This window comes from Tympanuchus pallidicinctus, unplaced genomic scaffold, assembly GCF_026119805.1.
Source record: "Tympanuchus pallidicinctus isolate F22 unplaced genomic scaffold, pur_lepc_1.0 scaffold5, whole genome shotgun sequence".
Lineage (NCBI taxonomy): Eukaryota > Metazoa > Chordata > Aves > Galliformes > Phasianidae > Tympanuchus > Tympanuchus pallidicinctus.
Window position 1 is genome coordinate 3,950,443 of NW_026294769.1, and position 16,302 is coordinate 3,966,744.

At 36.8% G+C, this 16,302-nt stretch overlaps 1 protein-coding gene across 2 annotated transcripts in view; it reads left to right on the plus strand.

Moving 5' to 3' along the window:
- Positions 1–12,066, plus strand: part of CDH18 (cadherin 18) — a 229,010-nt gene extending 216,944 nt beyond the window's left edge. The window contains exons 12-13 of one of the 2 annotated variants that reach the window (XM_052704351.1): positions 8,495–8,746; positions 10,296–12,066. In XM_052704351.1, coding sequence (XP_052560311.1) covers positions 8,495–8,746; positions 10,296–10,798 — 755 coding nt within the window. In that variant the 3' untranslated portion in view covers positions 10,799–12,066. The remainder of the gene's footprint in view (positions 1–8,494; positions 8,747–10,295) is intronic. The other variant, XM_052704352.1, reaches the window with a different exon arrangement.
- Positions 12,067–16,302: the final 4,236 nt, after the last annotated feature.

Sequence of the window (16,302 nt, forward strand, 5' to 3'; positions counted from 1 at the left end):
TCATTCTTCTTTTGATGATAAGGATATAGTTGGCCATCAGGGCTACAGACACACACTGTTGGCTCATATGGGTTTTTCATTAGTGAGCACCTCCAAATCCTTCTCCTCAGGATGTTCTCAATCCATTCTCTGCCCAGTTTGTTCTTCTGCTTGGGACCACCTCAAATCAGGTGCAGGGCACTGCACTTGGCCTTGTCTAACTTCATGAGATTCACAAGGACCTTCATCTCAAGTTTGCCAAAGTCCCTCTAGATGGCATCCTTTCAACTCATTGAATTTAATAATTACACTTTTTTTCTTCTTTTTATTTTTTAATCCTGAAAGAATCATAGTATTTTTCCAGATCGTCAAAGTATGGTTGATATATTTGTCAGAATTCATTAGTTTGATGGAAAATCATGTAAGAATATTTCACTGTTATATACCCCTATCCATTAATACATGGATGCACAGTCTCTCTCACTGCCTGAATTTAAAATATGTATATATATTCTCTCTCCTTGCCAATTTTGTTAACCACTAGAGACCGCTAGCAGAAGTTAGGCCACACTTTTAAGAGGCTTAGCAAAAGGTTGAATCCCCAGAGGACAGGTCACTTTGGTGCGAGAGAGCATTTATGAATTTTACGCACTGTAAAGCAATGTTTTGCTGGTGGTATTTTTTTTTCCACAAGATATGCAGTCTATAATGGATGCTTCAATGAGTCCTGTAAATTTCCTGGGCAGTAAGGGTTTGAGCAGACTGTACAAATTCACCCAACACTGCCAAAAAGATTTGTACATTATCTTGCCTTTGGAAGTTTTGACTGCAATCTTTTGAAGCTAGACAAAGTTTATCTCACTTTCAAGGAAGAGCAACTTAGAATACGTAGGATTTTTTCTGCTTTCCTTTTATTTCTTCAGGACATAGGTTACATTTCACATAAATAAATAAATAAATAAATAATAAAATTGCAATTTTATTTTTCCCATCTGCCCACTTTTCTCAAAGATTTGGCTTTCTGAAAATGGCACCGTAATGAAGAATGTTCTGGAACTGAAACAAAGGTGCACTGATTTTCTAATTTTGACTCTTTGGGAATTCCTTTTTGTTAATGTTCTATAATGTTGTGGTCACAAGTTATTTTAATATCCACAGAAGTGAAATGCTTTTGTGAAAGATCTAGAGCACACTGAGTTCTACAGTGTCTGTATAAGACAAAATTAGTAATGCATTCATCAACCATGACTGTGATGCAAATGAGTGTTTTTCCCATGTTAATGATCAAAGCTTAGTAAGAAAAAGAATCAGTTTTACCTTGCATGGCTGTTATTTAAGCCATTCACACCATACCACTTAAGAGCATTGGAAGTGGCACTGAAGGTCAAGTTAAACCCTATTCTTTGCTACCCAACATCAATGGGAAACATTTATGAAATTCTCTCCTTTGTTTATATCAAAGATGTGGCATGCTCTCTCAGGTTCCACAGTAATGTATGTTCTTACTGCCCTTCAATGAAATACCATCCTGTAATGAAGAGAAGCTGTAACAGTAGGAGAATTATGTGGAAGAGATAAATAATATCTGAGAAAGTGCAAATTAGCATTATATGTAGTGACTGCAAGCACAATCCATAGAACATCTGTCATTATAAACAGGTTGAGTGCCATCCTGGGGAGCCGTTATCAAACAATCAACATACAATGGTAAAAAGGGAATTTTTCCTCAGCTCTGTGAGCATCTTCAGTTTTTCTTTGATTAAAACAAACTGGTTCCAAGACTGACCCGATAGGTGAGTTAGTTCATAGTGTACAGGTTCTTCATGCCTTCTACTTCAGTGCTGCTACCTGTTGGTGTTTTGCATCTTTGAAACCAATAAAAAACAAAAAGGTACTTCCAGGAGATATCAGTAAAGAAATGAAAAATAAATGTCTATCAGTATAATCCCACATAAACAAATTACATGTTCTCACTTTGGAAATGCCTCTCATTCCAATATATTTTGTTTGGGTTCTAATTAATTACAACCTTTTAGAACATTTATAACTGAAAGTTAAAACATGTCTTAATCTATTAACAAGGCTTTACTTTATTTTTTAATTTCCATTTCTCTGGTGCCTGCCTGCAATATATAACGTGTCAAAGGAATTCTCAAATTGTGAATAATAAATAAATTTGTATTCTCCAAAGTGCTCCAGTAGTCACCTTCCTCGGTGTTATCATTGTATTTCAGCTTCTTTGATTTCCCTATGCCTTTCTGCCTTGTCTTTGTTCAGAAGCTCAACATGAAAAGACAGAGATAATGGAAAGAGGAATGTGATAACAGCCTTGCCTGCAGTGTGCAGTGTGGCTTAACAAACTGCCACATCTTCAGAGTGTGAAGAGCTGCTGTTTTACAGCCATGCAGAATTTCCCATCTGTAACCTCAGATCCACAGAAGAGGAATCTTATGTTCTAACTTGCTGTATTTGCTAAGTAACAGTTCAAATGTGAGAAGGCTTAGTGGTCGTGCACTGGGGCAATGTACACCACAGGGAAGCAGATGAGTCATTCTTTCTCTATGTTGCTGTTAATTTTCCCTTAGCAGCCAGCCCTTTCATCTTCAGCAAGTCCTGGTTCTTTTCCAGCTTTCAGAAGCAAAGTTCACAATTTAAATCTGTAAAGAAAAACAATTTTCTTTTGAGGCCTAGAAGAATCATCAGATTTGCAGTTCCCAGCATCTTAGTACTATTGCTACTATCCTATACTTGTGTTCTGTGCATGGTTGGTGTATGTATTTTCAGACATCAAAGGAATTTCTCAATTCACAATCCCCTCTCTCTTATCTTTCAAACTAGTTCTGTTGATACAACAAAGTTGTTTTTGTTTGTTTGTTTTTTAATTGTCTCAGTAAGCTCTTGACATCTGTCTTCATACCGGGCTACCTTTAGTTTGGGATTTTTCAGGTGATGTCAAGACCCTTCTCATAAAAGCTGTTTTCCTACTTGCCCTCTCAATGGATCCTCCCATGGTTTTTGATATAGAATGTAAACAATTTAATAAAAGATGATTGCTTAGAATATCAGACTAGCTGTCAGGATGCAGTTGGTAGTGCAGTTTGGCTAAACTTTGAGGGTTTTTTTTTAGTTATCAGAAACCTTTCCTGCTCAGGAATTCTCAATTTTTCTTTTTTATATTAGGTTAGTGATGCTTTTCTTTTCAGCCTGTATTTTCATGATTGCCTCTCTAGCTGTAAGGTAACATTGACTTGCTCACTCTTTTTCAGATTTGTGCCAGGGCTGTTAAGGAGAAGTTTTTGCTTTCCTGTTCAAATTTGAATATTGGGCCTTCTTTGGGTACAAGCTCAGGAAGATTTGCTTCTACAAATTTGGTAGAATTTTCTTGCATATATGGACAAGGTAGCTGAACTAAAGTCTTCATGGTTTGTAAACAGAGTAAAAAAAATAATGTAAAGTTCTAATTAGAGATGAAATGTTGTTCTTATTCTTGGTAAAAACACTTGCTGTCACCCATTGAAGTTATCAGAATAAGATCTGAGAATTTTTTTCTTCTAGAATGTGAGACATGACAGATGTTAATATTAACGCTTAGCTTATGGATATAGAAATAGGGAATTAAGTTTCAAGCTAAGTCCTTGAACACATCCTTAGGTTTTTAAGGTATTACTTCTGGATAACTTTGTTGTATGATTGTCATTTCTTCACTTGTTGCAACTTGAAATAGAATTCTCCTTAGAAATGCCACTTTTTTGAAATTGCTTTCTCTTCCTGTTGTTAAGTGTGTGCCCTAAAATGTGCACATGGGAGTGCTGTGCCTCTCTAATGACTTCAGGGGAAATTCTAGGTGACCAGTAGACAATAGTTTATTGTAGCAGTATTGATACTGAGGAGGAAAAAAATTGAAAAATGTAACTTAAAATAAAAGCTAGAACTGTGATTGTTTTCTTGCAATGAAGCATAATAACAGGCTGACTGTAACAATTGCATAGCAGTTGTCCTTGTAACTCCTCAGGACCCAAAGGTGCTTAGATTTCATCATTATGTTTTTGTTGTTGTTTTGTTTTTTATGAGGTTATGAAATAATATGAAAGCTGTATGGCAGCCCAACAGAGCAGTATTACCATAGCATGAAAAGAAGCTACGTGCTGCGAGTGTAGCACAGAGCTGTTGAGGATACTTGAGGACCCACAGGCTGTTGGAATAATTAACGTGTCCAAAAGAAAACAACAGAGATAGTGATATATCTGGTGGGCAAGACATACAAGGAGTGATTGTAATCCCTGGGTTTGCTCAGCACAGAGCAGAGGAGCTGAGGGGAGGCCTCATGGCAGCTGCAGCTCGGGGCAGCACTGAGCTCTGCCCTCTGTGACAGCAACAGCGGCATGGAGCTGTGTCAGGGGAGGGGCAGCTCGCTGTTAGGAAATGGTTCTTCACCTTTTCCTTTTTCACCACTAGGCAAACTGGTGCACTCATGTCCACACTGCCTGCTGGGAAGATCTCTGCTGTATGCGATTGCGTCAGGCTGGGTTTTATGTGACAGACTCTTAGCTGGCCCATACAGCATCCCAGGAAGAGTGCTAAAATTCAGCAATGTGAATGATCACTCTTCTGAGATCTTACTCGCTCCCCAGCCTTGTTTTGTTTAACAGTCTGCAGAGCACAGAAGATTGCCATGGTTCAGCCCGGCTCAGCCTAGGTTCTGTGATGAGGGGGCAAAGGTACCCACGGACCCATGCCATGGAAAGGGAAGGAGGGGGGGGGAAGGGAAAAGGGAGGGAAAGGGGTCTGGACAAATGATAACAAAGGCAGTGAGCTAAGAAAAAAAAAATAAAAAATTAAATACAGTAGCAGAATGTGAGATGGCACAGTATAGTACAATGTTGGAATACAGTGATTGAATTTGAATCTAAGAAACCAAATAAAATAAGATAGAGTTTCCAAAACCAAAGTCATTACTTTAATGCCATGGGTAAAAACAGCCAGGGAGCAAAGAGTGGAAGTCTTGTTACTTCCAGTCTGTTTTATCTTTCCCTCCAAATGGAAAATGGAAACGGTAAAATGAAATCTGGGAGTTGTAGTTCATTCTTCTCTTCTGACTCCAGGAGACCAGAACTCATGAAGTATATTGACAATCCACGCAACTGCAGCATTAACTTTAACTCCCTGTGCACCACATGATTTCATGATGTGGAATACTGATGAAAAACCATGAAACCATGACAGAGATAAAAAATGGAAATTGATAGAGAGGAGCTCTGCTAGTAAGTTGTAACAAGGTGCATTTCAAGGAAGGAAGCAATTATAAATTGGATACTGAAGAACCAGAAAGTTTGTAAAGTCTATCGTCCTTATGAGGAAGATGATGATGAGAAGTTTCTTCCTGAATAGAGTAAGACAGAAGCAGCAATCATCGCATTGTGTGTATAACTAGTGTGTTACTTTATTTTCATGCAAAATATGCATTCATTTGAAATTCCTTATTAATCACAAATTTACGGCTTGGTTTTTTTTCTGCTCTTGTGCTGTGTCCAGAGCCTAATCTGCCAGTGCTTTGGCAGCTGACAGACCAACCAACTGAAGGTCATTTTGTATTCTGCTTGAACCCTGAAAGACTTTTATCCACACCTAGAGCACCATTAGGGAAGCTGGGACTGACAGTCCAGGCATTGAAAAAAAAAAAGAAGTGGCAAATAGGTTAAATATTATTTAAAAAAAAAAACGATTTTTTTTTTTTTTTGCGACATTAGGTAGCAGAAAGTTGAAACTTTCTGCAGCTAAAGTAAAGCTGCTTACTTTACTCTCTGCTTTTTAATTTCAAAGCCATGTAGGTGATCTACCTGCAATCTGTGCTCCATGACATTATGTGTTTTTTTCAGGAGCATTTTAAAATATATCATTTTGATTGTTCAGGTACTGCATTTAATCAAAAAATAGACCACACTTTTATCAAAGAACAAGTTTGTTCAATTTTCTTAAATGAGATTTTTGCTCGGATTTTAAAATTAGGTCAGAAAAGCCAAGTAAGACCTCTCCAGGTGGGCACAGACTGTAATTATGGTCCAAATATCACTGCTCACTCTGCTTTAGGGAAGAATTTTATTTATAAAATAAATGTAGTCTGAGTCTTGGTGTTATCAAGTTTGATTTCTTCCTTCTTTTATAAAATAGAACAATTCACTCCCTAGTCTAGGTGCAGAATAACTTGGAAATTATGTATTTCTTAACAACATAATAATTAAAAATTTCAACATAAGAACATCAGAGCATTTTGAATAGGGTTTCATAGGCCCAGATTAAGCAATATGGAATAGTGTTAAAGTTTATCAAAATGTTTATAAGAGACATCTTTCTGCATTTCTTAAGTTTTCAGTTATACAGGAATCCCTTTCATCACCCTGTGTTAAAAGTGATTTACCTTTTTTTCTATCAACTCTGTGTGGGAAGTCTTCTGCTCATTATTGAAAATATTTTTATTATGGCATGTGAATGTATCAAAGATATTTTATAAACTCTTGCAAATATTATTTATTTCCATAATGTTGTGATCTTGCTTTGTATAAGATTGTTTCAGGTGACAAAATTATCTGTTCATACCATCTTGGCTTAAATAGGGTTTTGTAAATTGAATGAATGTGAATGACATTGTATGTGGCTGGTGTCATGCCTCTGAGGAAGAAATTGGCATGAATCTCAAGTTTCAGTCCTCAAAAGTGCGCTGTGGCATGACAAAGTTGAAGAGGCCTATTGAAAACCAATAAACAAATAGAAATCATATTTTGCACCCATTGCAAATGAGAACAAAACTGAATGAGTTTGTAGCAAAATAACCATACTGAAGATTTGCAAGAATTAGGGAAGATGGAGAAGAGAGCTAATCAGGTTCAATGCAGGAGAATCTGACATTGTGCAGTTTTGGGGTCAGAAGCCTGGCTCCTCTGTGACCGTGGGTAATTCCTACTTCATACATATTTCTCATGTGAAAGCTGTTACCAAATATATTATGATATTATGCCTGCAGGCTACCCTAACAGATATTATCAGTACTATTACTCAGTGATACACCAAAATAAAATGTAGAGAGGTGATTTAAAATTAATGCTTTAAAGTTTGGTATAGAGCTGGACAGATGACGTGGCGTGAAACATAATCATCTGGTATATAGTTTGCACCCAGTTTAGATGGAAAATAATACCTCTGTTCAAATACCTGTGCAGAAAATAAGCAATCCCATGGACTGGAATATGCCACACTAGATGTGTTGTCATGCTAAATTTTCACAAAGTGGCACAGGCTTCATTTTTTCATAATTTATGGAAAACACATTTAGTGCTGTGTCTGCAGTGGTAAGGAAAAATAAGTTTTCTGTGTTCATTTTTGTTTGTTTGTTTTTGTAATACGAAGAAAAATCCAGAAGACTTTTTTTTTTTTTTGCACTTATCACCTCTTCGTTATTTTTAAAAAATCTTTAAAACCACAATCCTGCTGTTGGAAATCCACATCATGTGCAAGTGGAATGAGGAGAGAGCATATTTATTCCAACCTCTCTCCGTGCTTCTTGATCACGATTTCTCTCTGGATCACCTCACACTTCCAGTATCTTAGTCTCTAGTTTTGTTTGCTTTACTTACAGACTGTTGTTGAAGTGCCCATACTTTTAAAGTTGGGGCAACTAATCAAAATGCAATATTACATTTGAAATCAAGATGTAACTGTATATTATCATAGCATTTCTTCCTCTGCATTCTCTTCATGCTCCTTACATTTTTTAGACTTGAAGAAACATGGGTGGCAGTTTACCATCCTAATTAGTGCTCATAAATGCTCTTTCAATGCGCATATAGTAAGCTTTAGTATTCTCACTAACTGTAATACATGCCAGATGAACATAACAGTGACAGAATTTTGCATCGCTTTCTCTCTACCATCCTTATTTACCTTATATCTTCATCAGTTTAAAATATCTAGAATCTGCACTCTCTGCCACTCTCCTCTCCCTTCCCTTCCACCTCTCTCTTCTTCCTGATCTCCCTACTGCAAGAGTCCTTTCAGATATTTTCTGAAAGCTCAATTCATCTATAAAATCTGTCACAAACCTTAACATATGAAAATTTCATTTTAACTTTTAGTAGAGACATTTAAGAATCAAAAGGACTTCTGTTGTGGAAAAATTCCACAACAGATATTTGCAGAATTCTAGATATTCACATTTACAAGGGTATCATGGGATTAAAACACTTGCAACCTGGGTTCAAAATGTTTGTCAAAATCCAGTTTGACTTTAAGACACAAGCTTAAATAAGGCTTATTTATTTAGTTCTAGTTACTTTTTCCTGCCTCCTCTTTTTCCTCCTTTGACCAGAAATGGTACTCACTCAATTTTAATCTGGATTGTGTATTTTCACAGATTAGGATTGTGGAATATTAAAATGCCTGGTGCTTCTGCTGGATGGGGAATGAACGGTCAATCATATTTTTCATTTTGCTTCAGATTCTGTTCTTTTTTATGATATTGTAGATAACACAGCCAGTATCCTGACAAGACGAAGGAGATACAGTCGAACCACTCAAGATATGTATTACCTCCCAATTTTGATTTCTGATGGTGGAGTGCCCCCTCTCAGCAGCAGCAGTACTCTCACTGTTAGAGTTTGTGCATGTGAGAGAGATGGACGTGTGAGAACCTGCCATGCTGAAGCTTTCCTCTCCTCAGCTGGCTTGAGCACAGGAGCTTTAATTGCAATCCTGCTCTGTGTTGTCATTCTTCTTGGTAAGTCATTTTCAATATTAAGTACTGCCATCTTCTGCTGGCTCTATGAATGTGACAGGGCAGAAATTTTTAATATGATATGTTTTTGAACCAGAAGCTGCCTGGTAGAAGGAAGTAATTAGAAACACATAGCTGTGATTAGAGGGGAAAGGTTCGGCTAAAATTAATAGGAAAAAAAGCCTTTAAAGCACATTCATGAATATCTGGAATCCACTAGAAATAATTTTTCAGGGGTTATCAAGTAATTAGCACTGCAGACCATTTTTCTGTAATTTGAAAAGATTTCAAAAAACCACTGACTAATTCCATGCCTAGAACAGTGCAAAAAATGATAGAAAAGAGATGATGAGGAAAGCTTTTTGAAATGCATTACACTGTAAGAAGCACCATTACTACTATACAAAAGCCATTAATTACCTTTGTGAGATAAGCTGATAGCAGTGCACAACATACTCCTTGGGGGCAAGGGACATGTGAGATAATATGATGGCTCCAGTAGATAAATGTCCTTGCAAGTGTGTTTTCTTTCCTTTTTTTTTTTCCTACCCGGGCCAATTTAAATGTTACCCATTAATTATTTTATTTTATTTTTTTTTTGTGGCAGAGGCAAAACTTGCTGGGTACATATCTCTGTAATATTCATCTATTCAGGTGTCTCTCTGCATTCTAATAGAGCTGGAAAAAGAAATAGTAGGAATTGCATGGTGACTCACATAGGATACTTTGAGGATTTTTTTTCTGAAGAGTCAACCTTTTCTAAAAGTGCACCTCTCACATCTTACTTCAGAAATTCCTTCTGCAAAAAAAAGATTTGAAATGTACAGTAATACATTTGGTTTTTAATCTAGTATTTTATCATAGAAGATTGAACATTCATAAGAGAAAAAAATAAAGTTTGTACATTTTAATTATATGTCAAATGCTGAATATTAGTCTTAATGAAGCTCAGAAAGCCTTTAACAATGCATCCCAAAAATGTCACCCTTAGTTATTCCTTTCTCATCTAACTGCTAGTATATTATCTTTTTTTGTGTCCTATATGAGATCCCCTAGTAATCTTAACAACTGGATTTAATTATTGGCTCAAGAAACAGTAGAAATTCCTGCAAAGTAAATAGGAATGTGTTCTTTACTGGCCCTTTGGAAGACTAGGCTGTATTGGAAGTTTATCCTTTTACAGTAGGATTATTAAATTTCTCCTTAATTATGTGTGATCTCTATTTGTTGTTTTTGGCATTTTGCTATGTCAAAACTCAACTGTGTAGAATTTGTGTGAGTGCCTTCTGGGAATACAGTAATCTATCTTCATATAATTTCATATAACATTACACAAAAAAGGTACTGCTCACTTAGGAACTCTAAGTAGGCTCTTTTCCAAATTGGGTATGTGCCTAATGTTATGACACTCCAGTTCAAGGCCAGCTTAATAACATCAGAATACAAATATTAGCTGGCAAGTATTTCAATTCATGACTTAGTAGCTACTGTTTTTGTAGCATATATCTACTTACCTCAACTGTAAACTTTAAACCTAATCTAAAATCTGCAGTTTTCTCTTTAGCAATTGTGGTCCTTTTCATCACCCTAAGACGTAGCAAGAAGGAGCCTTTGATCATTTCAGAAGAAGATGTCAGAGAAAATGTTGTGACATATGACGATGAGGGCGGTGGAGAAGAAGACACAGAAGCATTTGATATCACTGCACTACGTAATCCATCAGCTGCAGAAGAGCTAAAGTATCGGAGAGATGTCCGCCCTGAAGTTAAGCCTGCACCCAGGCATCATCCTTCTTCAAGCCTTGACAGTATAAATGTTCAGGAGTTCATTAAACAAAGACTTGCAGAGGCTGATCTGGACCCCAGTGTGCCCCCGTATGACTCCTTACAGACATATGCCTATGAGGGCCATAGATCGGAAGCTGGATCTATCAGCTCTCTGGATTCAGTCACGACACAGTCTGACCAGGATTATAATTACCTTGGAGACTGGGGGCCTGAGTTCAAGAAGCTAGCTGAACTCTATGGGGAAATAGAATCAGAAAGAACAACTTAGCTTCCCAGAACAGAGAAATTCCTAAACAGCTGGAGATAGAACGACAACAGTGATGACAGCAAATGAATACAGTGCTTGGAACCGAGCAAGTTGTACACAGTTACTGTAGAACAAGTGCCCTTTTCATGTTTGAAACTGGGTTCTCCAATTGGAAGAAAGTAAAATTTTGAAAAATACAGAGAAAAGAAGCAATTGTCCCTTGTGTATATTTTTAATTGCTCAATAAAGTCTATGGTACTGCATCTGTAACAGTACCTAAAGTAAAGCCAGGCAATGACACTTTTATTGCAATATGCTTCACATCTCTGAACTACAGTATGTTTCTGATCATTCCTGTTTAGGAAGATAACTAATGGAAGAGCAAATCATTTGCAGATGGTTTTGAGGTTGCCTTGCTAGCTGTGCTCTAGGCCTTGTGATTCCAATGTAAGGTAGCTAATGGGGTTTACTATCAGTGTGAGAAGTCCTAGGAGTCATTTTCCTTTAACAGCAGTGATAATCCACACCTGTCCTCTAAAATAAATGGTCCTTTGATGGTTTAATCTGTTTGAATTAGCAGGTTGCAATGTGAAAATATCATTTCATTATGTCCCTCATAATCTTTATATCCCTAACCAGCTAGCAGAGGGAGAGCATCTTTAGCTGTCAGTACAAACACAATGCTAGACCGTAACCCCAGACTCACTCTGAAAGAAGCGTTGTCTTCAATGTGTGTGCTTTTTGTCTTTTCATGGGAACATCATTCATGTAAATGAATCTGAAGTACTCTTTATGCAGCAGAGCAGATGAAGTGTGGGTTCTTTCAGTAAAAACAAGAATGGCAGCACAATTAAAGTATGCAGTTGTTCGGTTCACTGTGCTTCACTTACGGCAATAGACAGAACTTTTGAAGTCTTTTGCTGGTCTTAATCCAAGAGCTACAAAAGTCACTTTATGACAGTGTTCTTAACCATAATGTGTCTGTTTGTGTGTGTGTCTAAAAGCAAAATATTGCTGCTGGTGAGACACAAGATTTAAACAAGGTGATCAAAATGATGATGCTTGTTTTCTTGTTTTTCTTGTTCAATATATAGATATTTAATTTGTCTTAGAGTAATTTCTATCTAAGCAGAACAAACCTTTTTTCTCCCTATTTCAAATATCATGGGAAGATAAACATCTTAAGCCAGTGGAGGGTGAAAGAAAGAAAATGTGTCATTTTGGATTTCTTATGGATGAAATAAATCAATCTCTTTTGTTGGTAATTTTTTTTTTTTTTTTTTTTTTTTTTTTTTGCATTGCAGAACTTGATCTTTAGGCTGCTTAATATCTGTAAGATTTGTTTCCCCTTGGTTTCTTTGAAAGTTTAACCTTTTGTTTCTCTGTCTTCTGATAATACTATGAGAGAACAAGGAGAACACAGTATACCACTGTGTGGGAAGTGTTGAGTCATGGCCTGAACCACTGATTGATCACCTGAGGAAAGGACTGAATCAGCCATGGGAGCACAGGTGAAGGCATTTCAGCTGTGTGACTGGCAGTAAACCCATTTAAGGGCTGACTGCCACTAGGAAAGGGTTTCTGGAAAGAGATCCTTCCTCTGGGGATTCTTTTCTGTGAACTTAGATCTTTGGATATGGGTGAGCATTCTTTTCCTGTTTGTTTCTTTTCCTGTTTTCACCATGATAATCTTTCTAGCTGTAACATTAACAACCATGAAGGATTATGACTGAATAGGTTTGCTATGTACTGAAGTCTAGTGCTTTTAAAACGATTCGAGCTCTACTTAGGGATGTGGGCTTTTATGGTATGCATTTCATAGAGAAACTGTTCAGGGCCGAAGCTGTGTATTGTTTTGTCTACTTTGGGCTGGCATGGAAAGATTCAGACTGGCAGGGAAAGAATTACCTACAATCATAGAATCATTTAACTTGAAAAAGACCTACAAGATCAGCAGGTTAAGCGTTGTCACCTAACAAAGCAAGTTCACCATTAAACTCTGTCCCTAAGTATCACACCCACATGTCTCAGAAATACCTCTGGGAATGGTGACTCTACCACCTCCTTGGGCAGCCCCTAGCAATGTCTAGCTATCCCTTCCATGAATAAATTCTTCCTAGCATCCAATCTACACCTCCTCTGATGCAACTTGGGACTGCTGACTCATGTCCTTTCACTTTTCACCTGAGAAAAAAGACCAACACCCTCCTCGCTTCAACTTCCTGTTAGGTAGCTGTGGAGAGCAATGAGGTCTCCTCCAGGCTAAGCAGCCCCGGTTCCCTTCAGCCACTTTTCATAACTCTGTTTTCTATGCCCTTCACCATCTTTGTTGCTCTCTTCTGAATGTATTCCAATTCTTGCTCATCCAAGCTGAGTCTGTACTCAATAAACTCCTTACCAGTAAGCTGATGATTGCTTTTGGTTTTTACAGTCTTCTGGAGAAATAAGTAGCTTTGAAAGAAACTTCTCAAACACTTTAAAAAAATTAAAAAATTATTTGCAGTTATTTCCAGGGTTTTTTAAACATGTTTTCATTTCAATTTGGAAACTGTATTGTTTCAATCAACTGGTTGTTGACTGATTTGTTGACCAAATTCAGAAACCAGTTTAGAGGGGAAAGTATCCAACGACTAACAAGTTCTACTGATGATTTGAGAGTAGTTTTGTAATCTATATTCAGATTTTGTTATTAAATTTCTACCAAACACAGGATCTTCTAGCAATACATTTACTGAAGCCATCCTCATTGCAGAGTACAGTTTAACAGCTACTTTAAAGCCGTGACCTTTGTTCTTACCCTGAAATGGTTTATGTATCTTTTCTGAGAGTTAGGATGTGTTTCAATTTCATCCCGAATAAAACAACTAGAACTGCAAGTTTTTTATGAGGATAAATTTTCTTTTTATTTAGATTACATTTGCTTTTTCTGACTTCTCAGTTTTTATACAGTATGAGTAGAGTGCTAAGAAGAAAGACTTTGAACGCTGGTAGTATCATGAGTCACAATAGTTTGTACTGCATGTACATGAGACAGCAGCATTCATTGTTATACAGTGGTTTTGAGAACTAGTGTTAGTTATCTTTATGTCTGTTCCCACTTGTCCTACACCAAAGCAGGGAAAATTGAATGTGTTTTATGCTTTAAATAGTACTCCAGTCGTTGTTTTATTTTTATTTGCTTTATAGAACACTCAGGCTTAAAGCCAACAGAAGTTAAGTGCGGCAACACAAACAATCACTCTTTATGCTCATGTTCTCATTAAGTTAATGAAAAGAGGAGGTCATATCTCACAGAATTAAGAAGCCTCCTTTTCACTGTTCCTGGTGCTCTCTTGCTGCTATACAACATGCACATTTTACCCAAAGCCCTGGGGATTCTGAGTCATTTAAAATTCTGCAGGGCCGTTGAGGCTGTACTTCAGCAATGCTGCAGTGTGTTTTTTTTTTGGTTTGTCCTATCCATGATGGTCGCCAAATGTGCTTTTCTGTCATGATGCGTCTGCATGCTTGCTATGCTTAATGTTTTCTACTCAAATGCACATTGCTGTGCCGTGTTGTTTGCATGACAAATAGCAGAATACTAAATCTTCAGGGCCACAGAAGCAGGCCTCATGATGCAAAAAGAACACTTTTCAGATTTATTTCCTTTATCCCACAGAATTTTCCTTTGATCTTTCATGTCCTATGAACAAATTTAAAAGATATTTGAGAGTTTCTATGTTCACATTGATTAAACTGAAAGAAAACTAATACTGTGTTTCATGGAAGGTACAGTCATTTTGTAGTGTTGCTGATTTAAATTCGGTGTCAATTCAGTGACAGTGTTGTGCAGAAAATCTTACCAGGATTATGTTTAAGTCTGATCGTATGGGTTTTGCTTAAAGCTTTCATAGATGTATTTGAGAACGTGAGTAAACAACACGTTCCCATTACCCTAAATAGTAATCCTGTTGTCAGCGAACAAATAAATGCTGATAACTGCCAGTTTTATTTAAGCTAGAAGATGCATAGGAACATTAAATGGCACATAGAAAGGGGTGCCTAAGAGATTTCAGATGTAGAATTTTAATTCTGCAACAGCTATTGAAGTAGTCATGCACTTACACACAATTAATTTGTCACATTACCTCAAATAAATTCTCTTTCTTGTAATAGTGGGGGCACATAGTATGCTGTAAAGGATATGTTATCTGAGAAAATGGTCTCTGTAAGTAGGAAATGTAAAAATATATTGTAAACATTGAAAGAGTAAAAAAAAGTGATTTAATGCATTTTGAAGAGAAGGAAGTGTAATTCAGCTGGCTTCAGATTAAGATTTAGACACTGAAGACATTTGTCTATCAGTGTTGCCATTTATTGCATAAACAGAAAACTGTAAAAGTCGAAAGCAATTTCACTGTTATGCACTTTATTTATTTTTTTTTTTTTGCATTTCTTTGTAGAAAATCAAAATACTTGTAAACATTTTTTTTTGTTTTCAAGCTCTAATTGATGCTGTTGTTTCAATTGCGAATAATCTGAGAAAATGTCTACGTGAATATTCTCACTGGTGTTTAGAAGGAATTGCAAAATTTCTGTGCTCTAAGCCTTTGTAAAATCATCCTTTTGGAGAAAAAAATACAAATCTTGGGCCAATCTGGAGTTAACCAAACTCATAGACTCACACAAAGGAAATGTCCTATACGTGGTGGAGAATATGAAATTATGCTGCCTAAGGTAACTTTGTGGATTATAAAGTGCTAAGACCTTGTACTTGCAGTACATATAAATGGCACAGTGCATTCTAAGGAACATTAGGAGCGTGTTGCAAGTATTGGGCCATCCTTATTTTTCCAAAGTCTCCAAAATATATATTTTTTTTAACAAAAGATTAATGTAAAGTATACCTCCTTATGCAAGTGTTACTGATAGAAATTGTTACATTTTTCCTTTAATAAACAAAAGGGACAAAACCTTTTATTCGTATTTTTCAAATAAAATATGCTCTTTGCTATGGTGATGGGTTATTGTATTCCACATCACAACTAAAATGGATTATTTTCTCTTCACTCCTGTATCTTATACTCACCAAAGAATTAGAACTACCAAAAGGCACTCTGTCTATAAGAATGAGCAGTGATACAGCAGTATTAATGAGGTCAGGGCCAGAAACGGTGTGGTTACTGAAATAGATTTTAATGCCTGGTAAAGTCACTCACTTGTCACTATTTCAAAGACTGTCTTAAATGATTATTGCTACAGATGAGTAGGGAGAGACAGTCACCATGAGGTACTTTGCAACAGACTGCTGTGTAACTGCTAAATGGTTCATTACTTTTACTTGTGGCAACTATTACACTCCAACCATCACTGTCCTGAAACTGAAATACAGCATTATGGGAGGAATAAATTATCCACAAGAGTGAGCTAGGGGATTGCGCATCTAGGGAACCAGATTGGAGGTAACAGCCAGAGTTAATATCCTAAGTTTACACAGAAGAGGGGAAAAAAAGCAGGCAAGGATAATCCCAATCATTAGTCAAATG